Source organism: Drosophila miranda, chromosome XL, assembly GCF_003369915.1.
Source record: "Drosophila miranda strain MSH22 chromosome XL, D.miranda_PacBio2.1, whole genome shotgun sequence".
NCBI classification, from domain to species: domain Eukaryota; kingdom Metazoa; phylum Arthropoda; class Insecta; order Diptera; family Drosophilidae; genus Drosophila; species Drosophila miranda.
This window is the reverse complement of record NC_046673.1, coordinates 7,240,895-7,267,374: the sequence shown is the minus strand read 5'-3', so window position 1 is coordinate 7,267,374 and position 26,480 is coordinate 7,240,895. Positions and strand designations below refer to the sequence as shown.

Genomic DNA, 26,480 nt, shown 5'->3' with positions numbered 1-26,480 from the left:
CAGCAGCCGGGAGGCGCTCTGCAGCAACAAGAAGATATTGAACTCATGCCTCGCCCTCGTGTGGAATCGGACTCCAGTACGCGCGGAGCCGCGACATTCTGGGCACAGGCACAGGGATCCATCTGCTGAGGCGGACCGCAATGTGTGTGTCGTAGAACTAAATAACTTTGAAGACTGTTTAAGAGTGCCTTGCTATGCTGTCGGTCATCAGCCCAGAGGAGACGACAACAAACTCGACAAAACAAACAAACAAAATATTTTAAAACTAGTCATCTAATCTGTGGGTGTGGAGTGTAATGTCCTGGCCGTACTCTAGTTGTCCCAGAAGTGGACCTGGCGACGCAAACGGGCACGATACGCAAGAAACACCGCTTTGAGAACATACGTCGCGTGGGTCAGGGACTATGCCAGTTGCTGTTACGGCCTTTTGGCCGTAGGAGAGGAGAGCCGCCTGCTGCTTCAGAGCCGCCTGCTGCTGGTGCTGGTGGTGGTGGTGCTGCTGCTGCTGGTGGTGGTGGTGCTGCTGCTGCTGCTGGTGGTGGTGCTGCTGCTGCTGCTGGTGGTGGTGTTGCTGCTGCTGCTGCTGTATATTGGCCTGATTGAAATTCATGCCCATGAGCTCCTGGTAAATGTGTCCGATGGCCATTTCCGTGGCACTGGGCAGATGTCCATGGGCGTGCAGGCCAATGTCGATGCCAGCCCCAGCTCCAGCCAGAGCTGCTGCCTCGGCTATGACCCTGGGCACTGTCGCTGGCGAAGGATGACGCGGATGCTGCTGCTGCTGTGGAAGCAGCGCTGCAGGTCCTGGCTGATTCGCGGCCTTGTGCTGCGGCTGCTGGGACATTGCCTTGCCGCCCATTCCGGATGAAGAGGGTCCCTGAAATACGGATTGAGTTGGGGTTTTCCTCAGAACAGCTAAGAAGGAGGGCATATTGGGCATATTCTAGCCAACGAATCATCGATTCCTAATTCATTGAAAGCCTAGAGCACCACTTACCCCCGAGTAGCTTTGGCCGGATACTCCGGCCGATCCAGCCGCAATCTGACTGGAGCTTTGGTCGAAGCCCGGCGGCGGTTTTTTGTTCTTGTCCTTCTCCAAGCCCATGTAGTTGGCGCCAAACAGCGAATAATTCTCGGCCGCCTTGAAGTACTGGGCGGAGCCGTTCTCCGGATCCTTGCTGCTGTCGCCGTAGAGAGAGCGCATCACTTCGTGTATAAAGTCCGAGGCGGTCCCGCTCACCGGTAGAGCCTCCGCCAGGGCCTCGGCACTCATCGGAGCATTCTCCTCCACGTGGGGCAGGGGCTTCTCGGGCGGCTCCCAGACCCCAGGGGTAGTATCATCGATGGTTGGCTGCCAGATGCGCTTGGCCACCTGGCTCGAAACTTTGCCTAAAGCGCGAGACAAACGCGTGGATTATATTTAGTTTAGAGGATTCATTGGTACACACCCTCAGAGGCAGCAATCACATCGTCCTCATCGTCATCGTCCAAATACTTTGAGTTGAAGCTATTCTCCGACATCTTTTTGTGCGAGAAAGAAATGAAAATGTTTAGTGGAAAGAAACACCGCTGAACGAGAACCTTCACTGCTTCGAGCGAAATGGAAGTAATCGGCTCCCAGTCGTCTGTTCGTTTGTTTATGGCGATCGGTTGCACAAAAAAAATTGATTTATGGGAAATTTATTTTATTTATGCGGAGTGGTCTACTAATACACGCTGAAGTTTCTCGGAATTACTGCCCGACACAGACGCCTACCACGACAGTGCTGCCCAGTCAGAGGTCGTGGAGGCTTGAGTGCTGTGTGTGCGTGTGTGTATCAGTGGATGAACTATTGGCAGCACTGGTTAATCTTTTTGTGTATTGGTGAACGAAAATGCCGGCATACACATGCCCACAGAAGTCTTAAAGTGAGACTTCTGCGGATCGAAGAAATATCAATCCAATCCATTGCATTTTGCGCAGAAGAAGCGATGTCTCACTTTGGGCGACTTTTTCTGTGCTGCCAATTATTTAAGGGAGATAGTTCTCTGCTCTGAGGCATCTATCATGGAACACGAGCGTGTAGAGGCCGGTGCCGCAAATATTTCGAATATTTCATTGCACTTTGATGATTCTCCATCGCCATTTGCACTTGTTGGCTTCAAAAACCATAAGCGCCCTCAAATTCATCCACTAATTGCCTGGCAAGCCGCACATTTCGAATAAAATATATAAAAATCTACCATTTACCATATTTACCTTCTTTTTTCTGTGGAAAAGATTAAGTTTTTGAAAAACAAAGCACTTTATTTTCACTGTAAAAATGGCAAATAGTATTTGCAACGAAAATTCCGCGGAGTTCAAGTAAAGCTGCTGAAGGTTGAAAAACTTCATTGTTACTATCGATACATCGATGTTTCTTCAACTATCGATGGAAGAAAGAGCGCCAACTGCTTGGGTTTGATTATTCGTACAATTTTGCTCATGATCCGACATCAAATACCTTAATTTCGATATTCCGTTTAGTATTTTTAAGCATTTTTAACATTTATTATAAAATTAATTAACAGACGACTCGGAAATGGCGTAACAGAAGCCCGAGCCAGCTCCGGCCAACTTCACGCGCTGCATCTGGAAATTGATCGAAAATTGAATTTAAAGCCAATCCACTGGCAGAAGGGAGATTCTTACACATTCTCTGTACTGTTGTTGCCACAGTTTCCGTGCTCGTTCCAGCCCCAGGTGTAGATCTCGCCGGCTGTAGTCCGCAGCAGGCCGTGCTCTGCCCCCATGTGCACGCGAGCAGGCGTCTGGCCGTCGGAGCCTCAGTGGCTGGGGCACCGCCTGCTGCTCGCTGATCGAGCCCGTGCCCAGCTGTCCGTAGCACTTGCGGCCCCACATGAGGATCTCGTTGTTGCGGAGCAGCGCCGCATTGTGGGTCCAGCCGACGGCCAGCTGCCGCACGTCCTCCTCGAAGAGGAAGGCGTTGGACTGGTCTTTTGACCAGTTTGACCGTTTTCCAGTGACTGTCTGTCATCAGGGAATGAAGGTCATTTTAATCATTGCAAAAACCCAGCAGCCGGGAGGCGCTCTGCAGCAACAAGAAGATATTGAACTCATGCCTCGCCCTCGTGTGGAATCGGACTCCAGTACGCGCGGAGCCGCGACATTCTGGGCACAGGCACAGGGATCCATCTGCTGAGGCGGACCGCAATGTGTGTGTCGTAGAACTAAATAACTTTGAAGACTGTTTAAGAGTACGCCTTGCTATGCTGTCGGTCATCAGCCCAGAGGAGACGACGACAAACTCGACAAAACAAACAAACAAAATATTTTAAAACTAGTCATCTAATCTGTGGGTGTGGAGTGTAATGTCCTGGCCGTACTCTAGTTGTCCCAGAAGTGGACCTGGCGACGCAAACGGGCACGATACGCAAGAAACACCGCTTTGAGAACATACGTCGCGTGGGTCAGGGACTATGCCAGTTGCTGTTACGGCCTTTTGGCCGTAGGAGAGGAGAGCCGCCTGCTGCTTCAGAGCCGCCTGCTGCTGCTGCTGGAGAGCCGCCTGCTGCTGCTGCTGCTGCTGGTGGTGCTGCTGCTGCTGCTGGTGGTGGTGCTGCTGCTGCTGGTGGTGGTGTTGCTGCTGCTGCTGCTGTATATTGGCCTGATTGAAATTCATGCCCATGAGCTCCTGGTAAATGTGTCCGATGGCCATTTCCGTGGCACTGGGCAGATGTCCATGGGCGTGCAGGCCAATGTCGATGCCAGCCCCAGCTCCAGCCAGAGCTGCTGCCTCGGCTATGACCCTGGGCACTGTCGCTGGCGAAGGATGACGCGGATGCTGCTGCTGCTGTGGAAGCAGCGCTGCAGGTCCTGGCTGATTCGCGGCCTTGTGCTGCGGCTGCTGGGACATTGCCATGCCGCCCATTCCGGATGAAGAGGGTCCCTGAAATACGGATAGAGTTGGGGTTTTCCTCAGAACAGCTAAGAACGAGGGCATATTGGGCATATTCTAGCCAACGAATCATCGATTCCTAATTCATTGAAAGCCTAGAGCACCACTTACCCCCGAGTAGCTTTGGCCGGATACTCCGGCCGATCCAGCCGCAATCTGACTGGAGCTTTGGTCGAAGCCCGGCGGCGGTTTTTTGTTCTTGTCCTCCTCCAAGCCCATGTAGTTGGCGCCAAACAGCGAATAATTCTCGGCCGCCTTGAAGTACTGGGCGGAGCCGTTCTCCTTGCTGTTGTCGCCGTAGAGAGAGCGCTCCACTTCGTGTATAAAGTCCGAGGCGGTCTCGCTCACCGCTAGAGCCTCCGCCAGGGCCTCGGCACTCATCGGAGCATCCTCCTCCTCGTGTATCTTTTTCTGTGGCTGGGTTGAAAGGCATCTCCCCGCCTTTTGCCAACTGTTTTAGGCTATATTACATCCTGTTTTTCAGAAAGGAAACTCTTTGTCTTTATCTTTATCCCCAACTCTGTCTCTCCCTCTCTTTATTTCTATCTGTTTCTCTATCGCTTTCTTTTGATGGACAACATGGATGGATTATTGGCGTTCGCCGCCGGACATCTTATCAACTTTATTTTTTCCCTGTGACACATACAATTTATTCTCTCTCTCTCTATCTATCTGTCTATCTTTTGCTAATTTTGTATGGGTCACCCTGTAAATAGTATTAGAGTCTTTATACCCTTCATTTCAGGTGCTCGACCCCTTAGATCCCTTAATTTAATAATAGAAGTACATTCCTGTAAATAAATATAGCAAATAAATTATATATAAATACATATTTATGCCTATACTATATATACAAATTTATTATATATTTATTTAGGCATACAAATAATAAAAAATATATTCCCCTTGGTAATCGAAGGGTCTTGGGCCCTGAAATATTTTCCCCCTCCCCCACTCCTCCTCTACCCTCCCCCTCCCCCTCAGCCCACTCCTCCCCTGTCCCCCATTGGTTGGAAAACATTTCTGTGACTTCAAATGAAAGCCACGCAGAAGGGGGGAAGAGCATGCATTGAGAGCATTGCCCCACACCACACCACACCGCACCACACGACACCCCTCGCCCTCCGCTGCCACCAACTTGTTGCATTACCCTACCTTCCTCCCTGCCTCCCTGCCTCTACCCTGCTGCTTTTGCCCCTTAATTCTCTTCCTCCCTCCCTCCCTCCCCCCCGCCACATGCCACACAATCTGACTTCTTCCACGTCTCATTTCATTTGACACTCGCTGAATCTCTCCCCTTGTGTGGCTTCCCCCCCACTCTCTCACCCCTCCACTCCCCCCCCCCCCCCCACCCCCCCTCTTAAGTGGATTTGCTGTTGCTGCCACTGCCACTGCGTGCGCTTTATTAGCCGCCGTGCACCAGTTGGCGTCTTGTCTGGGGTCTCGTCTTTTGTGGCAGCAGCAAAAAGAGAGAGAAAGAGAGAGAGAGAGGGGGGGGGGGGTCGTGTGCGACACAGAGAGAGAGAAAAAAAATGTTTTTCTAATGTCAAAGACACGATCAATTACAAGCGGCTTAAGTCGGTGGCTCGTGACTCGTTTTTGCTGTTGCTTTTGTTGCTGTCGTGTGTTGCGGGTGGGGCTCCTCCCTCCCCCCCGCTCCCCAGTAATGATGGGAGTTGCAACTCCCTCCCGTTGCTGCACGGCACTCTGATTTGACACGCAGTCCGCGCAGGAAACGTGAGAGGAATCGCCAGTGTCAGCGTGGGAGGAGAGGGCGGGAAAGCGGCAGAGGGAGGATCTGGTTTAGAGGGAGGTTAAGGGTGGAGGAGGCGGAGAGCCCAACCCAAAGCCAAAGCCAAACCCCTCCCTAGACATTTTTTAGGGAACGTCTGTCGTCTGCCGTCTGGCTTTATTTATGGATCGACTTGCTCTGAATATTAATATCGTGGAGCGGTGCGGGTGGGGGGAGAAGATTAGCTTAGATCCTGGTGCCCCAAGCGCGCTTCATGCTAGAAATCTGTTACAGATCGGTCGGGGGTATGACGATATTCCAAAACATGCTACTTTCGAGTACCCAAAGGGATTCAGCACCTCCTTCGACTGTTCGGTAACCCTCTATATCGAGGGCACATGAGTTATCAGAACTTTTCATAAAAGAAATAATTACAATCTCCCAATCTTAGATCCAATCGAAAACTTGTGGGAAGATTCAAGAAACGAAATTGGTTAAGCAAAAATTAAGGGAACATTTTTCAAATATTGAGACACCTATAGAAACCTGCCAGACGCCTATTAAAAGTATTAAAAGCCAAAAAGAATTTTATATGTGACCAGAAATAGAGGTGGTTACACTGTATAATAGCTAGAAATTACTAATTTAGCTTTAAAAAAAAAAAATAAAATATTTAAGCTGTTAAAAAGGAATTTTTTGTTATGGTTAGGGTAGGAAAATCATTATATTTAAAAGCCTAACTATGTGAACTCCATGTGACTAGCGCCTTAACACAAAGTAGAAATACTTTCGCGTTAGGAATACATATATATAAAAAAAAATAAAAAATTAATTAATTAATTAATTAAGTGGAGTTCAAATTAATTGGAATGCAAAACTTGAAGTGTGCCTGACATTGACTCTGAAGTAGAAAAGGATCTCCCTTCTTTTATAAGGGTTTAAGCTTTATTAAAAACAAATAATTAGGGATTTTTAATTTTTTTATTTTTTAATTGAATATAAAATATTATCACAGATACTGTTTCATAGCGGCTTATAGAATAGTCACAATAATTAATAAATAAACGTTTGCGTTCGGTTCGGCGCGTCATGCAGCAGTGCCCCTCGATTGCATCGCCTCATAGCATGTCTATGGTTGGCCTAACAATTTCATGGGTGGTTCTCGAATACTTATAATCTTAAAGGGTGTCACATAAAGTGGAAAACAAAAAAACATAAAAAAACGTTAGATCATGTCCTGGTCTAATGATTCGGCACTATTTGGTCCATTCATTCATTCATTCATTCATTCATTCGTCATTCGTCATTCGCTTTTCGTTGTTTTTTGGGCAAGTCATTTAGCGCCAACGTAACAAATCCGACCAAAAGGTGACCCAGAGACAGCTCTCGTGCCACACTCGACTCCCCGGCACTCCATTCCCCTCCCCTCTACTCCCCTCTGCTGATTCCCATCTTCCACTAAGTGGAATCGACTAGTACAGTGGTGCCCATAGACTTAAGCCAACAGAAACTACACCACGAATTTAAAGGAAAATCAAGAAAAGTTTTTATTTTACAGCTCCAATTTTTTTGTTTCAAATTAGTTCTATATGTTAGTGTTTTAATACAACAATAAAAAAGTTATGAAAGCTGGTTTAAAAAGCTAAAATTTGCCCAGTATTCCTTGTATTTTTAATAAATTTACTTTAATATTGAGTGGTATGACCTTTCTGCTTAAGAACAGTGGAGAAACGCTTTGGTATTGAATCTAAAAGACGGGGGCACTGTTGAACAGCAAATACACTATTTTTTACTCTTTTTGGGGAAGGAACGCAGACGACTGCCTGCCCCATCTACCCCTTCCTCCTAGGGTGTCCCAAAATCACGAATAAAAAGACAAACGATAAACGAAAATCGTATCGGATATTGCGCAAGCGCCATTTTCTTGTTTCTTTTTTTATTTCTTTTTTGTGTTTTGTTTTAATGTGTGTGAATTTCCGCAATGCCGTGTCCCCAGGGGGGTGGGGGGCTAGAGGGGTTAGAGTGCGGGTCAGGCCGCGGCAGGTCAACAAAAGTTCATTACAAAAGCTTCGTCTTCGTTTTCCTCTGTCCAATTATTGAGTTATGCAAAAGCATCGCTCGAGAGCGAGAGAGAGAGAGAGAGAGAGATGACAATACGACGGAAACGCATTGCGAAGTGCTTTTCAAGGCGAACAGGCCACAGCTGAGACGGAAGCTGAGGCTGGAGTCGCAGCATCACTCAATCAATCAATCAATCAATCAAGCGAGTAAGTGTGCTGTGCTCTCCCACTCGCTCTCGCTCCAGCACCCGTCAAGCAAACAAAGAGATAAAACCCGAACAATAAACGGTGCATTGGGAATTCCTCTCTCGCGCGCTCTCGCTCTCTCGCTGATCCCTTTTTTTTTTTGCTGCTGCTGCTGTTGGTGGGAGAGAACAAAAGCACAGATCCAAGAATGAGATGAAGAAGCAGAAGACGAAGACGGGCATATGGGCGTGCCTGCCTGCCTGCGTGTGCGTGTGTGTGTGTGTGACAGCCACAGGTATCCAAAACAATATAATTTATTGTTTGCGGAATTGAAAGGGCGAAACGACATCCAGAACGCGAGCGCGCAGGGTGGGGGGATGTCGCATGACACACACACACACAGAGAAGGGAGGAGGGGGTACAGTGAACACTGATAAAGAAAGGTAGGGGGAGAGAGCATCGCAAATGTTTGTCCCACTGTAGTTCGGTAGAAAGCGTTAAATGAAAGCCTCCTTTCATCCGCACAAAACGTTGAGACGGGCCCCGGCCCCGGCACGGGGGCAACAAACAAAGGGATCGCGATTTCATGCTAAACGACACTTGATGCTGAGGAGTACAGTACTCCCGGGCCAAAAACAATCACACAACAAACAAGCCTTTCTATGCCATCTATACCACCATATCATCTTCCCTTTGAAAGCCCAAACGCTGACGCAGGCCCTCTATTCCAGTTCTAGGAAATTCCATCAATGATCTAGGCGACAGGCGACAGGCACATTAAAAAGAGATTACACGCAGTTTATGGCAGCGGCAGGGAGAAATGAGTGCCTGTCGGTGGTCTACGCCGTCTATGAGGTGGATTACGGCCCGCCTGAGAACCGCAAAGTCAGGAAGCAGGAAATCGCCTAAGAATATTTTCTAAAAAGGCCCTGAAAAGGCTCTGAACACCTCAAGCCCCAATAAAAATAAATAAAAATATATATGTACATATAATACAAAAAAAAAAGCCTCAACTATGACAAACCTTTTTTTCTCAAACTGTTTTCTTTATAGAAATAAATTGTTTTGTATTTTTTGTTGTTGTTGTTGTAGCTTTTTGTTCATGGAAGTGAAATTAAAAGCCCAAAAATGGTTACAACAGAGAAGCCGAGTAAAGGAAATGAAATAAATGGAAAGTCTTTGGTGACTTTTAAACAATAAATAATTGTTGCACGCAAAGAGACATCAAAAGAGATAGAAGAAAAGTGGACTATGGAAATTGTTTGTCCGGGTGTACCGACCATATGTATTTGTTGACTAATCAGAAACCGAACGGAACCGAACCGAAAGCGCGTCTCTCTCTCTGGTTTCCGTTTACCGTTTAACCACAGATGTACCCGTTCCTTGCTCGCTCTCGCCAATTGCATGGCGGATTCAAGATTCAAAGAAATTTCCCAAGAAATGTCCCCTTGGAAAAGGGCATTTATTTGTAGTTTTTTTTTTGCTATGAAATTTCAAGGCCAAAGCTCTTTTTGTTGTTGTTGCGGCATGTGGGTGCCCACAAGTCGAACACGCGCTCAATTGGAACACCGCCGCGTCGTCGTCGCTGTCCGCCATTTGCCGAGTTTGTCGCCTCAGTCTTTTGTAAGCACAAAAGAGAGACAGCGCGACAAGAGAGCGACAACATGGAATGCAAAGAGAGAGAGAGAGAGAGAGAGAGAGAGAGAGATGGCGAGATCATCGCCCCCGCCGCAAATTATTTAATTAATTAAGCGCGCAGCAGGGGTATGGGGGAGGGGGGCGGCCACACGGCAAAATGCGCAATTTTTTTTTCTTAGGCGTGGCACACCTATCCCATGCGGGTGCGACAGAGCGAGAGAGGGGATTAACGTTGCGGTTCTCGCTTTGCCTTTTTGCTTGCACGTGCAGCGCCTACGAAAATCGTTCACAGTCCGAGAATACGTCTCAAGGGATACCCATTCATCGAGTTCTTGCATTTATAATCGAACACAAGCCATGGCACAGATATACTCTCTTACAAGCCACAATTACACGGTATAAAGCACAAGCAACAAGAATGTAAAAAAAGCAAAAACAAAACCAAAGCCGCCAAAGCCGCGCCACCGCCTCCCTCCCTCCCTGAGCGGCATCTTCGGCACTCTTCGGAATCGGGCAACCTTTGCCGATGGCCTTCATCAGCATTCTTGCGCTCGCTCTCCCTCTCCCTCGCTCTCTCTCTCCTGTCTTGCCGTGCTCCTAACTCTCTTTCGGATGATTCATTTTTTTTTTTTGTTATTAAAGTTTCGCCTGAGTTTTTGTTAGAGGGAAACACCTGGATAAATACATAGGAAATACATACGATCCGACTCATTTTTTAGGTGCTAATGTGAGTCAACGCACATACGACTCTCGCATGCGGCCCCACAAATTGTTTGTGTACATAATTTGTTAATATTAATGACAGCCGATTGTTCCCCTTGATTTCAAGAATTACTGTACACGATTTTGCTCCTAGATTTTGCTCCTGTGTGTCTGGGTGCCTGACCTTACACAAAGCTCTCTCGAGCGCTCTCTCTCTCTCTGCCGCTGCCTGTACTGCTTGGAAAGCTCTGCTTTAATAACCGTTAATTCAATGCACTCGATACTGAAGCCAGCTCATTAGAGGGCATAACAGGCAGAACAAAATATATTTGTCATTATTTTTTATCACCGAAACGTGAGCGACGTTCTGGGTTTGAGATTTTTGCGATTTTTGTTACGAGAAAAGAAATAAAAATCTTTTTTAGCAGAGGTTTTCTTTCAACGAAAGAATCGAATGCGGAGAGAGAGAGAGAGAGTGCGTGCTTTATGACGATGACTGGCCATGGGGCTGGGCTATATGGCTATATGGTATGTTGACCCAAGAGCCAACCCTTTTGGCAAACACTGGACATACGAGAGGGCATATATCATTCATGTGCGATCGGTTGAACGCTTTTATGGGGTTTACACAACATGCCACATGCCCCATGCCCCATGCATATATGTACTACCCGTAATGGCCCAAAGCTTCTCTGTTTATATGCTGCAAACCGTGCCTATTTTGCGCTTACTCATTTCCCAAAAACGTCACGTTGTTGCACACCAGAATGTGGAGCCAAGTGGGGCGTGAGATGCAACTGGGACTGTGGACTGTGGGACTCTGGGACTGGGAGATCAGGACCACGCCCACTTTGGACAACGGACCGCCACAGATCGCTGCATTGTTGGGCCTTTGTTTGTTTTGTTGTTAATTCCGTTTGTTCAAAGCCCCAAACAAACAAAAAAAAAAACAAATTAATATATATACTAATAAAACTAGTCAACAGGCGAAACGAAACAACAACAAGAATACAATTTAATTTTAAAGTTTTTAAAGTCTCAATTTCCAAGACATTTTTTTTTGGAAACACGAAAAATCTAGTCGATAATTGAGGAAAATTAATGAAAATCTTTCAAAAGTAAAGTGAATTTATAGTAAAAATTTGTTATAAAACAAAAACATTTCAGATAATGATAATCATATACCGTAAAAGAGGTAAAGGTCAAGGTACCGCCTCCATTCCGCCTCCATTCATCCGATGATAAGCTCAAGAAATAAATGAAGGTTGAAGGTGAAGAAACCCTCGTGCACTTGACCCGTGGTTCCACTTCAATGGAGCTCGCTCCATTGCCCCCCTGGAAAGCCCTCTCGAATTATGGCTGCAACGAGGGGGCGGGGGAGTGTGCGTGTTTCCGGGTTCCATGCTTCCGCTTTTTGGGCAAACGTAACGTCAATAGTTGAACAAATTAATTTGCTGTTTGCATTGCTGTTGCCAAGCAGTTGCATGCCACAAAAACAGCAGCTGTCCCACCACCAACAAACCCCTCCCTCTAATCCCACCCTAATTTCAATCGCAGGCGCCCGGGTATCCGGGGATCCTTAGGCGCTACCGAAAGGTAGTCAACGACTGCATCCCAAAAGCGGAAGCATAAAACGCAACCAAAAGCCATCTGGAGCACACACACCACCGCACCGCACCGCACCGCACCCAAACACCACGCCACAGGAATATGCTATACGACCTACTCTTACGACTAGAATATACCCCGTCAGAGGTATTCCGATCTAAACGGATGCGAGGGGGACTGTCAGGAAATATTCCCATTAGAGATCCCGCCAGGAACTAGGATTATACGAAAAATATACTACTCCTTCGCTTATTCTTTTTAAAAATACCTTTTTATATGCTTAGATTTATCGAATCCTTAATGCTACACGCGTCACGCGTCATACGACAGCGCCCTTCGGTCGTAGCAGGTCTTAGATCTCCTCAGATCGAAGCAGAAAATGCTGATAATACCAGTCGAGAGCCCACAAATCCCAGATGAGACACGGCATACCCTGCAGGGCCGGGAATAGGGCATGGAAAGGGGAACGGGACAGACACCCACACACGTGCGTGCGCGTGTCCGAAAATAGATACTCAATTAGTGTGGCAATAAAACGTTTTGTAATTCTAGAATGGAACGTATATCCCCCGCCCCCCTCCAAACGCCCCTCCTGCAGGCATCCACAAAAAAAAAAAAATCGTGCAATCGTGCGAGGCGGCAGCCAAATGGAAGTCAAATAGAAACATACCTCAATTCCATCTTTATCCCTTGACTTTTTCACCTCCTCCTTCTTTTGTCCCCACCCCTCCCCTTGCCCACCCCCAGCGGCCATTGAGAAAAGAGTTTTCCACAGTTTGAAAGAGGAGGATTTCCATTAGGTTTCCAGTCAGAACCGAGACCTAGACCGAGTGGCACTGCACGTAAATTACTCTTATTTTGGACGATTTTTCCTCTTCCATTTCTTAGAATTTCACAATTCAATTGAGGTTTTTGTCTGCCAATCGATGGATATTGTATATATTTTGTTGAGTTCTAATCGATCGATAGAGCGAATGTGGGCGATAGCCCCAATGAATATTTCTTTTCTGTGGCGAGTGGGTGTCGCTGTGGAAATTATTTTCAATTACCAGAAGATATAAAGAGAGACAAAAACAAAAACAAAAACACACATCAAAACCGTAATTCAATTGAATTTTTCGCTCCTAATTTGGTATCTGGATTGCCACAGACAGAGAGAGACGAGAGAGCCAGACAGTGAATCAGCAAGGCCCACAATGCACTGCCAATAATAATAATAATAATAGTATCTACAGATATGTATCTACTAGTAGAAAGAAAAAAAGTGACGCTATAAGTACGTTCGGGCCAGTCATTACATGCATGTACAGACATACATATATTTGTACGTGGAATGGTATATACATATATGTATATTTATATGTGTATACCTTCAGGTGGCTGTCATGACAACCGACAAAACAGAAACAGAAACAAAAACGATTATTATTACGAGTATAGGCCACTGCAATCGCTGGGGGTTGCCCTGTTCTGTAGTACAGTGCTACCTGACGGTTGATGGCTGATGGCTGGAGGAGGAGGAATGTCCCCTGACGCTGCGTGTCTGCCACTTGAAAAATAGACTCATTTTCTTATAACACTTTTCTGGTTTTGTTTACATTTCTTCTAGAACGGTTCTTGCCTGACCTATGACCTGCAGGCAAGGCTCGTTTTGCCATCAAAGAATATTTGTGGAATTTTTTAGAGACTGAGAATATTATTATTGGAAGCCACAAGGGTGGAGGGTGATTTACTCTATATTTTAAAGATGTATACCCATAATAAAAATAATAAAATAATATTAAATAATGATAATAAATTATAATAATAAATAATAAAAATAAATAATAATAAAAATAAATAATATTAATAATAAATAATGATAATAAATAATAATAATAATAAATAATGATAATAAATAATAATAATAATAAATAAATAATAACAATTAATAATAATAAAAATAATAAATAATTCAAATATATATTTATCTTTAGAGCCCATGGAAAACGATAAAATGCCACTTTTAAATTTAAAAATTTGAAATTGAATTGAAAATTTAAAAAAATATGAACAATTCAAAGTACTCTCCACTCATCCAGCCTAATTTTTGTCTCATTTTTATAGTTAAAAAAAAAGTATTTAAATACAAAATAAATATTATTTTTTGTTTATTTATTTATTTAATTATTTATTATATATTTTATTATATAATATTATAATAATAATATATATAATATAATATTTTATATATTATATTTATTTTATTATTATTTTAATTTTATTATTATTATTCATTTTTTTATTATATATATTTATTTATTTTCCGCTAGACCTTTTTTGGCTTTATAGCAATGCCCTGCACTGTAAAGCAAAAAAATTGATTTTCTTCTAGAAGGAAAGGAAGAAGAAACAGAGAGGGAAGAGGGGGAGGGGAAGGAAAAGAGATTAGATAACAAAAAAAATAGATATACCTAGCAGGCAGGAAAATATAATAGAATGGAATAGAACTAGAATTAGAGGTAGTTTGAGGCAGGTCGTAAAACATCTGCCATGGTTTTGGTTTTGGTTTTGGTTTTGTTTTTGTTTTTGGTTCCGGTGTCTCCCCCCCTTTTGAGCCTCATAATTGGCTTTCATTTGTCCATGGTTTTTGCTTTTGCTTTTTAAATACTTTAAATATTTTTGCCTCGTTAGAGAATCAAAGAAAAAGAATGAAGGAGAGCAAAAGGGAGGCAAAGGAAGGCAATGGGAACCTGCTTCCCTATATATGCCGTAATCTATCCCCCAGTTTGGGTGTAGAATCCATTCAGATCCGATCCAACCCCCCCTCCGAGCCCCCCTCGAAAAGGAATTCCATGCGAAATTCCATGAAAACTTCTCAAGGTGTTTGCTGCTTGGTTTTATTGATTGTTTCGTTGCCCCCACTCCCCCCCCCACCCCCCCCCCCCCCCCACCCCGCTCCGCTCCGCCTGTACTCATTGTCGTTCCACATTCCACACAGTGCCCAGTCCCCCCCACCCCTCCCTCCGCGCAACGCCTTCATTCTCCATATGGGAGGTGCTGGCTGCTACCATATTTTCATTCTAATTATTGGAGGGGGGGGGGGTCTTAAACCAATTAGAGCGCACTCAAAATACACTAACAATTAGTGGGGGGGGAGGGGGGAGCGGTTGTAGAAAAATCTACAAATTTTTAGTGCAAAAAATACATCTATGAAAGAGACAGAGACAGAGACAGAGAGAAAGAGAGAGAGAGAGAGCGTTGGATATTTCTCGTTATGACTGAACAAAAAAAAATGTACAAATTGTTCAAAAACTGGTTTTCTGCTGCCGTCTGCTGCTGTTGCCACTTAATGCCAAGAATTTCAGCAGCAGCGGCAGCAGCAGCCCCACACAGAAACAGCGAAAGAGACAGAGAAAGAGACAGCGACAGCGACAGAGACAAGCGAAAAATGCTCAATGAATTTTTTTTTTGTTGCTAAGCTTTGCGTTTGATGTCCCCCCTCCTCCTCACCCGTGGAAAAAGGGTATCTGCTAGTCGGCAAATTGCAAATTGCACGACGAGATGGCACGGGGAGGACAGTCCCTACCCCTTCCCCCTTGCCCCTTGCCCCCAAAACAGAGCGGGCTTTTATTTTTTTTTTGATAAGAAACGTCGAAACGCCCACTAAAGCGGCGCTCGAACAAAGGAGCTCTAAGGGGGAGATCGTGGAATCAAGGGAACGGATTAAAAATATTTTTTAAAAAATCTTAAAAATAAAAATAATAAAAAATAAATAAAGAAGGATTGTTTCACATACATTTTCGACAATTCAATATTAAAAATTATTAATTAAAAAAATATAAAATAAATATATTTTTTTAATTAATTAATTATTTTTAATTATTAAAATTTAATATATAAAATATACATATATACAAATATATAACATTTGTAGGAAATATGTATATTTAATTCAAATATGGAAAATCGAATATTCCATTTAAATATTTTTTTTCTCTGAGAAAAATAAATATATAAATATTATGCCAGTGGAAATTGTAAAAGAAGGATTGTTTTATGTACGTTTTCGACAATTCAATATGTAAAATAATTAATTAATTTAAAATAAATATATTTGTTGAATTAATTAACTATTTTTTATTATTTAATTACTAATATTTAATATATGAAATATATATAAAAATATAAAAAACTCTTTAAAGTAAAAAAAAATATATGTATTACATTTGTAGGATATATTTTATTCAAATATGAAATATATTAAATTATCTATATATATTTTATATTTAAATTTGAATAATAACTTTGAAAAATCGAATATTTCATTTAAATATTTACATATCTCTGAGAAAAATAAATATAAATATAGAAAGAGAAAAATAAGGATTTTTCATGAACATACGTTTTAGGCAATTCAATATTAAAAAATTTAAATTTTTTGAATTAAAAAAGAAAATAAAAATAAGGAAATATATTTAATTGAAATATGAAACATATTAAATGAAATATATATTATATATTATGTATATCTTACATTAAAATTTTAATTGATTAATTAATGATTTAAACAATACTGGAAAATATGTTGTTGTGGTACTATATTATTTTTCTCTCTCAGAATGAACAAATTAAAATATCAAATGCAATCGAAACATTTCCGGGATTCAGTTAATAATTCTTTAAAAAACAAACCAAACAACAAGGGAACATGTATCGTTTATCCATTGCTCCATAGCCCCCCGGGGGTTGCATTCCACAGATACTAGTAGTGGAATAAAGTCCACAAATGCCACCCACATGCCGAATAAAACATATTTAAATGCCATAATGAGACTTATCTTGTATCTTGTGGCTAGAATATGCAACTGCAATTGGTTTCAATCTGTTTCTGTTTCTGGCTCTGTCTCTGACACATGCTCGAAACAAAAGAAAGAATAGCGAAAATCCACACAAAAAAACCATGACGAATGGAGAGATAAATAATAAAAAGAAAACACAAAATAGAGCCAAAGCAGCTGCAAAGCACAAAATGGAATCGGAATCGGAGTGAAAATATTTCCAAGCAGTACGAATATATCGGGAGAGGAGACCCACCGACTGCCGTAAAGAATTCCAAAATGCAAAGCTGGGAAGACATTTGATTTTTGTCGAGTTTGCAGAAAAAGTTATTCAGAGCGGGGGCACGGGGCACGGGGTACGGTTACGGGGTGTGGTATAATTTAATTGCATAATTAGCAAGTTGTAGATTTTGTGGGGAGTTTTTTCTTTTTTTTTGATTTGGTTTGGTCTGGAATCGGCTGCACACGTGATCGCGAAATGGAGAGCGTCTCCAGGTCTCACAGTCTCATCTCGTTCTTCGCTGCACAGCTGACACAGTTTTCACATCTTTTGCGGCCAGACAATGGAAGCAAACCGAACCGAACCGAACCGAAATGAACGGAAAAATTCACACAGGTTGCACCGGAAATGGAGCCAGGCCCGCGGCCCGCGGCCCCCTACTGGAGCACATATCCAAATAATTCATATAATGACTTAATGAAAATGGAAAAGCTACAGCTCCACTCCCCACTATTCGAAAATTGATTTCAGTGGAAAAGCCAGACCTTTTTTGATTAATTATACTACTCGTAGGATCCCAACCCAACCGAATCCCAAAACACACACAAATTTCCCATTAATTAGGGTTCCACATCTCCAGATCTGGATCCCCATAGGGTAGCGCGGTGCATCTCGTCTCCCACTCTCACTGTGGCGTTTTTTTTGTTTACCTGTCGCTGCCTCGCACACACACACCGCTGGTTACTGTGGTTGTAACCCGGGATGGGTTCAAATGGGTTCAGAGAGATATCAAAAATGTTCTTTTGATTGCCAGCTTGCCTTTTTCTCTTACATTATTATAATTCTCATGCTTATTTTGGCTCTTTCTTTCTTCTTTCTTTTCGATTTGTTTGTTGTTGTTATCATCTCTACGAAATTCCTCGTTTTTTTCGGTGTTTGTTTTTATGGCTCACTCACTCTGCCTCTGCCTCTGCTCCCTCACCCTCTCTTTCCATCACTGTCTTATCATTATTCAAATATTTTACCTACACACACACACACTTATGCACTCTTCTTCTGTCACTGTCACTGTTACTGTTCATTGTTTCTTGTCTCTGTCTTGCCGCAGAGCGCCGAGGGGCTGGCGGCTCCCCTTCCTCCCAAGAAGAACCTTTTTTTGTGTGTTTTTCGGGTCGGGTCTTTCGTTTTGGGCTTCACTTCAGCTATTTTATTCTTATGTAATTACTCTCTTTCTCAAGTGCAGCATTTCCGCTGTCGAATAGAATGGGGGGGGGGGGGGGGAATAGGGGGCTGCTTCTTACCTTTCCGGCTGCCTTGATGTAGCGCCGCGTTGCCTCCTTGACCAATTCGCTGACGAGAAGTTCTCCGGAGCCGCAGGGCACCAGAATGCGCACATCGCCGAAGCAAACGGTAACCTTCATTTCGTTTGTATTGCTCTTGTTGTATTGGTATTTTTACACTTTACTGTTTGTTGTTGTTGTTTTTGTTGCTGTTAATGCACTTTCTATTTCACTCACACGCACGCACATGTATTTCGTTGTTGTTTTAGTAATTATTAATTATATTAATAATAATGCACACGTTTTTTCCAATGGAATGCTCTTCTTTATGCTTGTCTGCCCGCTGCCGCTGCTGCTGCTGCTGCAGTTTGTTGTTGGCATCCTCTCTCTTCTTCTTGTTCGTGGTTTTTCGGTTTTCAGTTGTTAGAGAGGCAGCTGCAGTGGAGGAGAATAGTGATCTAGCGTGCGAGCGAGATGGCCTGCTAGTCGAACGAAAAAGGACTTGGACGTCGCAGTCGCTGTCGCTGCCGCTGCTTCGGCGCACTTGACAGCTGTACAACTACAACACACCTCTGTTCTCTCTCTCTCTCTCTCTCTCTCTCTCTGTCTGTCTGTCTGTATCTCTCTCTTTCTTGCTCACTCTCACTGAGCGCGATCGTGGTGTGTTTTTGTGTATGGCTTTTTATCTTGCGCTCTCAATCGAGGATGCACGCGTCAAAGAAGTATTTTGTGGCTTCTACTACTCTCTTTGGCCTGCCACTTATTTACTTAGCATATTTCACTCTTTTTGTCGTTTTCGTTGTTGTTGCTGGTGCTGTTGGGTTGCATGAATCACACATCACACGCGCGCACAAAACGAGTTACAACAACACGAAAGGCAAACAACAACGGGCCAAGATCATCGGAAACGTCGTAACAAAACGAGCGTCACACCAGCAAAAAAAAAAAACTATATACACAAATATACGTATATATCTGCAATAATCTGCTTTTGTAGTCGATTGCCGCCGCCGCAGCGCCAGCCAGAGCTGCAGTTCTCCTTTGTGCGTTTTAAGCCGTGGTTTTTAGTCGTTGTTTGGGCTAAAACTACAACCAAGATTTGGCGCATAGATTCGGCTTGATCATTTTTCGTTGTCAGCGTCGCTGTCGTCGTGTTTCGTAGTGGGTTATTTCTCCCTGCTCACTCACACTTATTGCCTTCTTAACGTATTTTTTAAACTTAAAAAAATTAACAAAAATACACGAGCTGCCAGTTAAACATCGCGCCGCGAGCTTTTCTTCAACAATACATCAACGGAAAAAAATTCGTCACTATTTTCATTGTTTTATTCGACGCGCGCAGCAAGAGTGTGACCGCGGCCTTATCGATAAAATATGCCGTCCGACCGTCAGAAATATACCGAAAGATACCGTCTCATTTCAAAAATATACCGTAAATATACAGACGAATTCAAGTTCTGTTTTGCATATTCCTTGTTTTTGATATTCCGTGGAATATTACTAGCTATATAGAACATTTAGCCATGCCCACCAAGTTTTAAACGATCGATGAATCAATTTTCTACTTAACTGGCCTATTCTAAATACTTGCTTTTTTTGGATTTTATATACCGTTGAAAATAGTAAACCGGTCACCCTGATTGATTATGCTAGGCAGTTGCTATCGGATTTATCGACAGTGGTATTTTGGTATATTTCTGATTTTCTCAGCTGAAATCGATAACAGGCAAAAAAAATAACTGATTTGCTCTGCTGAAATCGTAAAAAATTAATCGACAAAAAAATTTTAAATTTCTTGTACTTTTTAAGTTTTGTTTTCTACTTTGTTCGTACCTACTCGCTCACTTATGCATGCACATATGGGTTGAGCGTACATTGAAAATAAACGAAATAAGGCGGCATTTTCTTACGTTTGAATGAAGAACAAAAGAAAAGAAATGATATAAGCTCATTTATTATAAAAAAAAAACAGTTTTTATTTTTTTTTTTAACATGGACTTGTACGGAAAACGACTGGAGCGACTTCGGGTGGACAGTACCACCGTCACACTTTAAACTCCCGTTCCCACATACTCGAATTGACGAATCCCACCGCATTGGCTGCAGCTTGGCAGCGATTTCAGCTGATCCGCCACAGTTGCGGCTGTGTTTTTTATCCAAAGGGTATCCTCGCTTGTAGCGCACAATCTGCTTGGGCTCGTTGCCCATAAAACAACCCGTGGAACTGGTGGAACATCACATCAACACAACGGTGGCTGTTCCCTCCGCCTCTCATGGCAATGACAAAGTAAGTAATCCTTTGTAGTTGATCTTCACTTGCAGAATCTGCGGGCGTGTCCCACACTCTGGTCGCTTCTTGTCAATGAAACGCAGGCCTCAGGGCACTCCACACAGCATGATGTGGGTGGTGTGGATGTGGGGGGCTGTCCGAAGCGGATCTGCAACACAGCACCGCTCTCACCGCTCAACGATTTCAAAGACGTTGGCACGGATCGGCTGACAAGGCCGAACATGATATAGGTGTTCCAGTCCAGCCCAGCCCTTCAGAAACTATACACTAAAATTCAGAAGCGGAGAACACTTCAACAGAAGATGTCGACGGTTGAGGTACAACAGACCACGGCAGTGATGCTGGAGAAACGTTTTCCAGTGACTGTCTGTCATCAGGGAATGAAGGTCATTTTAATCATTGCAAAAACCCAGCAGCCGGGAGGCGCTCTGCAGCAACAAGAAGATATTGAACTCATGCCTCGCCCTCCTGTGGAATCGGACTCCAGTACGCGCGGAGCCGCGACATTCTGGGCACAGGCACAGGGATCCATCTGCTGAGGCGGACCGCAATGTGTGTGTCGTAGAACTAAATAACTTTGAAGACTGTTTAAGAGTACGCCTTGCTATGCTGTCGGTCATCAGCCCAGAGGAGACAACAAACTCAACAAAACAAACAAACAAAATATTTTAAAACTAGTTCAAATACTCGATCGCTCCATGTCATCTAATCTGTGGGTGTGGAGTGTAATGTCCTGGCCGTCCTCTAGTTGTCCCAGAAGTGGACCTGGCGACGCAAACGGGCACGATACGCAAGAAACACCGCTTTGAGAACATACGTCGCGTGGGTCAGGGACTATGCCAGTTGCTGTTACGGCCTTTTGGCCGTAGGAGAGGAGAGCCGCCTGCTGCTTCAGAGCCGCCTGCTGCTGCTGCTTCAGAGCCGCCTGCTGCTGCTGCTGGAGAGCCGCCTGCTGCTGCTGCTGCTGGTGGTGGTGCTGCTGCTGCTGCTGGTGGTGGTGTTGCTGCTGCTGTATATTGGCCTGATTGAAATTCATGCCCATGAGCTCCTGGTAAATGTGTCCGAAGGCCATTTCCGTGGCACTGGGCAGATGTCCATGGGCGTGCAGGCCAATGTCGATGCCAGCCCCAGCTCCAGCCAGAGCTGCTGCCTCGGCTATGACCCTGGGCACTGTCGCTGGCGAAGGATGACGCGGATGCTGCTGCTGCTGTGGAAGCAGCGCTGCAGGTCCTGGCTGATTCGCGGCCTTGTGCTGCGGCTGCTGGGACATTGCCATGCCGCCCATTCCGGATGAAGAGGGTCCCTGAAATACGGATAGAGTTGGGGTTTTCCTCAGAACAGCTAAGAACGAGGGCATATTGGGCATATTCTAGCCAACGAATCATCGATTCCTAATTCATTGAAAGCCTAGAGCACCACTTACCCCCGAGTAGCTTTGGCCGGATACTCCGGCCGATCCAGCCGCAATCTGACTGGAGCTTTGGTCGAAGCCCGGCGGCGGTTTTTTGTTCTTGTCCTCCTCCAAGCCCATGTAGTTGGCGCCAAACAGCGAATAATTCTCGGCCGCCTTGAAGTACTGGGCGGAGCCGTTCTCCTTGCTGTTGTCGCCGTAGAGAGAGCGCTCCACTTCGTGTATAAAGTCCGAGGCGGTCTCGCTCACCGCTAGAGCCTCCGCCAGGGCCTCGGCACTCATCGGAGCATCCTCCTCCACGTGGGGCAGGGGCTTCTCGGGCGGCTCCCAGACCCCAGGGGTAGTATCATCGATGGTTGGCTGCCAGATGCGCTTGGCCACCTGGCTCGAAACTTTGCCTAAAGCGCGAGACAAACGCGTGGATTATATTTAGTTTAGAGGATTCATTGGTACACACCCTCAGAGGCAGCAATCGCATCGTCCTCATCGTCATCGTCCAAATACTTTGAGTTGAAGTTATTCTCCGACATCTTTTTGTGCGAGAAAGAAATGAAAATGTTTATTGGAAAGAAACACCGCTGAACGAGAACCTTCACTGCTTCGAGCGAAATGGAAGTAATCGGCTCCCAGTCGTCTGTTCGTTTGTTTATGGCGATCGGTTGCACAAAAAAATTGATTTATGGGAAATTTATTTTATTTATGCGGAGTGGTCTACTAATACACGCTGAAGTTTCTCGGAATTACTGCCCGACACAGACGCCTACCACGACAGTGCTGCCCAGTCAGAGGTCGTGGAGGCTTGAGTGCTGTGTGTTCGTGTGTGTATCAGTGGATGAACTATTGGCAGCACTGGTTAATCTTTTTGTGTATTGGTGAACGAAAAATGCCGGCATACACATGCCCACAGAAGTCTTAAAGTGAGACTTCTGCGGATCGAAGAAATATCAATCCAATCCATTGCATTTTGCGCAGAAGAAGCGATGTCTCACTTTGGGCGACTTTTTCTGTGCTGCCAATTATTTAAGGGAGATAGTTCTCTGCTCTGAGGCATCTATCATGGAACACGAGTGTGTAGAGGCCGGTGCCGCAAATATTTCGAATATTTCATTGCACTTTGATGATTCTCCATCGCCATTTGCACTTGTTGGCTTCAAAAACCATAAGCGCCCTCAAATTCATCCACTAATTGCCTGGCAAGCCGCACATTTCGAATAAAATATATAAAAATCTACCATTTACCATATTTACCTTCTTTTTTCTGTGGAAAAGATTAAGTTTTTGAAAACAAAGCACTTTATTTTCACTGTAAAAATGGCAAATAGTATTTGCAACAAAAATTCCGCGGAGTTCAAGTAAAGCTGCTGAAGGTTGAAAAACTTCATTGTTACTATCGATACATCGATGTTTCTTCAACTATCGATGGAAGAAAGAGCGCCAACTGCTTGGGTTTGATTATTCGTACAATTTTGCTCATGATCCGACATCAAATACCTTAATTTCGATATTCCGTTTAGTATTTTTAAGCATTTTTAACATTTATTATAAAATTAATTAACAGACGACTCGGAAATGGCGTAACAGAAGCCCGAGCCAGCTCCGGCCAACTTCACGCGCTGCATCTGGAAATTGATCGAAAATTGAATTTAAAGCCAATCCACTGGCAGAAGGGAGATTCTTACACATTCTCTGTACTGTTGTTGCCACAGTTTCCGTGCTCGTTCCAGCCCCAGGTGTAGATCTCGCCGGCTGTAGTCCGCAGCAGGCCGTGCTCTGCCCCCATGTGCACGCGAGCAGGCGTCTGGCCGTCGGGCAGTCGGAGGCTCAGTGGCTGGGGCACCGCCTGCTGCTCGCTGATCGAGCCCGTGCCCAGCTGTCCGTAGCACTTGCGGCCCCACATGAGGATCTCGTTGTTGCGGAGCAGCGCCGCATTGTGGGTCCAGCCGACGGCCAGCTGCCGCACGTCCTCCTCGAAGAGGAAGGCGTTGGACTGGTCTTTTGACCAGTTTGACCGTTTTCCAGTGACTGTCTGTCATCAGGGAATGAAGGTCATTTTAATCATTGCAAAAACCCAGCAGCCGGGAGGCGCTCTGCAGCAACAAGAAGATATTGAACTCATGCCTCGCCCTCCTGTGGAATCGGACTCCAGTACGCGCGGAGCCGCAACATTCTGGGCACAGGCACAGGGATCCATCTGCTGAGGCGGACCGCAATGTGTGTGTCGTAGAACTAAATAACTTTGAAGACTGTTTAAGAGTACGCCTTGCTATGCTGTCGGTCATCAGCCCAGAGGAGACGACAACAAACTCGACAAAACAAACAAACAAAATATTTGAAAACTAGTCATCTAATCTGTGGGTGTGGAGTGTAATGTCCTGGCCGTACTCTAGTTGTCCCAGAAGTGGACCTGGCGACGCAAACGGGCACGATACGCAAGAAACACCGCTTTGAGAACATACGTCGCGTGGGTCAGGGACTATGCCAGTTGCTGTTACGGCCTTTTGGCCGTAGGAGAGGAGAGCCGCCTGCTGCTTCAGAGCCGCCTGCTGCTTCAGAGCCGCCTGCTGCTGCTGCTGGTGGTGGTGCTGCTGCTGGTGCTGGTGGTGGTGCTGCTGCTGCTGCTGGTGGTGCTGCTGCTGCTGGTGCTGGTGGTGGTGCTGCTGCTGCTGCTGGTGGTGCTGCTGCTGCTGGTGGTGGTGCTGCTGCTGCTGCTGGTGGTGGTGCTGCTGCTGCTGCTGGTGGTGGTGTTGCTGCTGCTGCTGCTGTATATTGGCCTGATTGAAATTCATGCCCATGAGCTCCTGGTAAATGTGTCCGATGGCCATTTCCGTGGCACTGGGCAGATGTCCATGGGCGTGCAGGCCAATGTCGATGCCAGCCCCAGCTCCAGCCAGAGCTGCTGCCTCGGCTATGACCCTGGGCACTGTCGCTGGCGAAGGATGACGCGGATGCTGCTGCTGCTGTGGAAGCAGCGCTGCAGGTCCTGGCTGATTCGCGGCCTTGTGCTGCGGCTGCTGGGACATTGCCATGCCGCCCATTCCGGATGAAGAGGGTCCCTGAAATACGGATAGAGTTGGGGTTTTCCTCAGAACAGCTAAGAAGGAGGGCATATTGGGCATATTCTAGCCAACGAATCATCGATTCCTAATTCATTGAAAGCCTAGAGCACCACTTACCCCCGAGTAGCTTTGGCCGGATACTCCGGCCGATCCAGCCGCAATCTGACTGGAGCTTTGGTCGAAGCCCGGCGGCGGTTTTTTGTTCTTGTCCTCCTCCAAGCCCATGTAGTTGGCGCCAAACAGCGCATAATTCTCGGCCGCCTTGAAGTACTGGGCGGAGCCGTTCTCCGGATCCTTGCTGTTGTCGCCGTAGAGAGAGCGCATCACTTCGTGTATAAAGTCCGAGGCGGTCCCGCTCACCGCTAGAGCGGGCGGCTCCCAGACCCCAGGGGTAGTATCATCGATGGTTGGCTGCCAGATGCGCTTGGCCACCTGGCTCGAAACTTTGCCTAAAGCGCGAGACAAACGCGTGGATTATATTTAGTTTAGAGGATTCATTGGTACACACCCTCAGAGGCAGCAATCGCATCGTCCTCATCGTCATCGTCCAAATACTTTGAGTTGAAGCTATTCTCCGACATCTTTTTGTGCGAGAAAGAAATGAAAATGTTTATTGGAAAGAAACACCGCTGAACGAGAACCTTCACTGCTTCGAGCGAAATGGAAGTAATCGGCTCCCAGTCGTCTGTTCGTTTGTTTATGGCGATCGGTTGCACAAAAAAAATTGATTTATGGGAAATTTATTTTATTTATGCGGAGTGGTCTACTAATACACGCTGAAGTTTCTCGGAATTACTGCCCGACACAGACGCCTACCACGACAGTGCTGCCCAGTCAGAGGTCGTGGAGGCTTGAGTGCTGTGTGTGCGTGTGTGTATCAGTGGATGAACTATTGGCAGCACTGGTTAATCTTTTTGTGTATTGGTGAACGAAAAATGCCGGCATACACATGCCCACAGAAGTCTTAAAGTGAGACTTCTGCGGATCGAAGAAATATCAATCCAATCCATTGCATTTTGCGCAGAAGAAGCGATGTCTCACTTTGGGCGACTTTTTCTGTGCTGCCAAATATTTAAGGGAGATAGTTCTATGCTCTGAGGCATCTATCATGGAACACGAGTGTGTAGAGGCCGGTGCCGCAAATATTTCGAATATTTCATTGCACTTTGATGATTCTCCATCGCCATTTGCACTTGTTGGCTTCAAAAACCATAAGCGCCCTCAAATTCATCCACTAATTGCCTGGCAAGCCGCACATTTCGAATAAAATATATAAAAATCTACCATTTACCATATTTACCTTCTTTTTTCTGTGGAAAAGATTAAGTTTTTAAAAAACAAAGCACTTTATTTTCACTGTAAAAATGGCAAATAGTATTTGCAACGAAAATTCCGCGGAGTTCAAGTAAAGCTGCTGAAGGTTGAAAAACTTCATTGTTACTATCGATACATCGATGTTTCTTCAACTATCGATGGAAGAAAGAGCGCCAACTGCTTGGGTTTGATTATTCGAACAATTTTGCTCATGATCCGACATCA

The 26,480-nt window shown here is 45.0% G+C and overlaps 3 protein-coding genes across 8 annotated transcripts; all 3 read right to left on the bottom strand.

Moving 5' to 3' along the window:
* Positions 1 to 906: 906 nt before the first annotated feature.
* On the bottom strand, positions 907 to 1,521 carry LOC117187050. Its single transcript, XM_033388778.1, has 3 exons — positions 1,449 to 1,521; positions 998 to 1,389; positions 907 to 915 (listed from the first exon to the last, which is right to left on the bottom strand). Exons 1-3 carry the CDS (start codon positions 1,519 to 1,521, stop codon positions 907 to 909), a joined length of 474 nt encoding a protein of 157 aa, XP_033244669.1.
* Positions 1,407 to 26,447, bottom strand: LOC117187415 (myb-like protein Q). Of its 6 annotated transcripts, none has more exons than XM_033390061.1 (7): positions 25,450 to 26,216; positions 25,326 to 25,390; positions 21,898 to 22,218; positions 21,175 to 21,777; positions 2,672 to 3,323; positions 2,240 to 2,611; positions 1,407 to 1,521 (listed from the first exon to the last, which is right to left on the bottom strand). In XM_033390061.1, exons 1-5 carry the CDS (start codon positions 25,520 to 25,522, stop codon positions 3,321 to 3,323), a joined length of 1,065 nt encoding a protein of 354 aa, XP_033245952.1. In that variant the 5' UTR covers positions 25,523 to 26,216; the 3' UTR covers positions 1,407 to 1,521; positions 2,240 to 2,611; positions 2,672 to 3,320. The 6 variants fall into 6 exon arrangements, with proteins under 6 accessions (XP_033245952.1, XP_033245950.1, XP_033245949.1 ...); XM_033390058.1 differs by lacking the exons at positions 1,407 to 1,521; positions 21,175 to 21,777 and adding exons at positions 4,050 to 4,334; positions 26,242 to 26,447 and having other exon boundaries at positions 2,244 to 2,611; positions 2,672 to 3,929; positions 22,183 to 22,218; positions 25,450 to 25,522; XM_033390059.1 differs by lacking the exons at positions 25,326 to 25,390; positions 25,450 to 26,216 and adding an exon at positions 22,343 to 23,158 and having other exon boundaries at positions 21,898 to 22,283.
* On the bottom strand, positions 23,377 to 24,425 carry LOC117187656 (RCC1 domain-containing protein 1-like). Its single transcript, XM_033390295.1, has 2 exons — positions 23,565 to 24,425; positions 23,377 to 23,504 (listed from the first exon to the last, which is right to left on the bottom strand). The coding sequence occupies exons 1-2, from the start codon at positions 23,780 to 23,782 to the stop codon at positions 23,492 to 23,494; spliced, it is 231 nt and encodes a 76-aa protein (XP_033246186.1). The 5' UTR covers positions 23,783 to 24,425; the 3' UTR covers positions 23,377 to 23,491.
* Positions 26,448 to 26,480: the final 33 nt, after the last annotated feature.

Bases quoted from the DNA above. Each gene is read 5' to 3' on its own strand.
- LOC117187050 (XM_033388778.1), bottom strand. From the start codon at position 1,521: ATGTCGGAGAATAGCTTCAACTCAAAGTATTTGGACGATGACGATGAG. The intron at 1,390-1,448 runs GTGTGTACCAAT...CTCGCGCTTTAG, and splicing joins TGTGATTGCTGCCTCTGAGG to GCAAAGTTTCGAGCCAGGTG.
- LOC117187656 (XM_033390295.1), bottom strand. From the start codon at position 23,782: ATGTGGGGCCGCAAGTGCTACGGACAGCTGGGCACGGGCTCGATCAGC.
- LOC117187415 (XM_033390058.1), bottom strand. From the start codon at position 25,522: ATGTCGGAGAATAGCTTCAACTCAAAGTATTTGGACGATGACGATGAG. The intron at 25,391-25,449 runs GTGTGTACCAAT...CTCGCGCTTTAG, and splicing joins TGCGATTGCTGCCTCTGAGG to GCAAAGTTTCGAGCCAGGTG. The intron at 4,335-22,182 runs GAGGAGGATGCT...AAGATACACGAG, and splicing joins AGAAGCCCCTGCCCCACGTG to GAGGAGGATGCTCCGATGAG.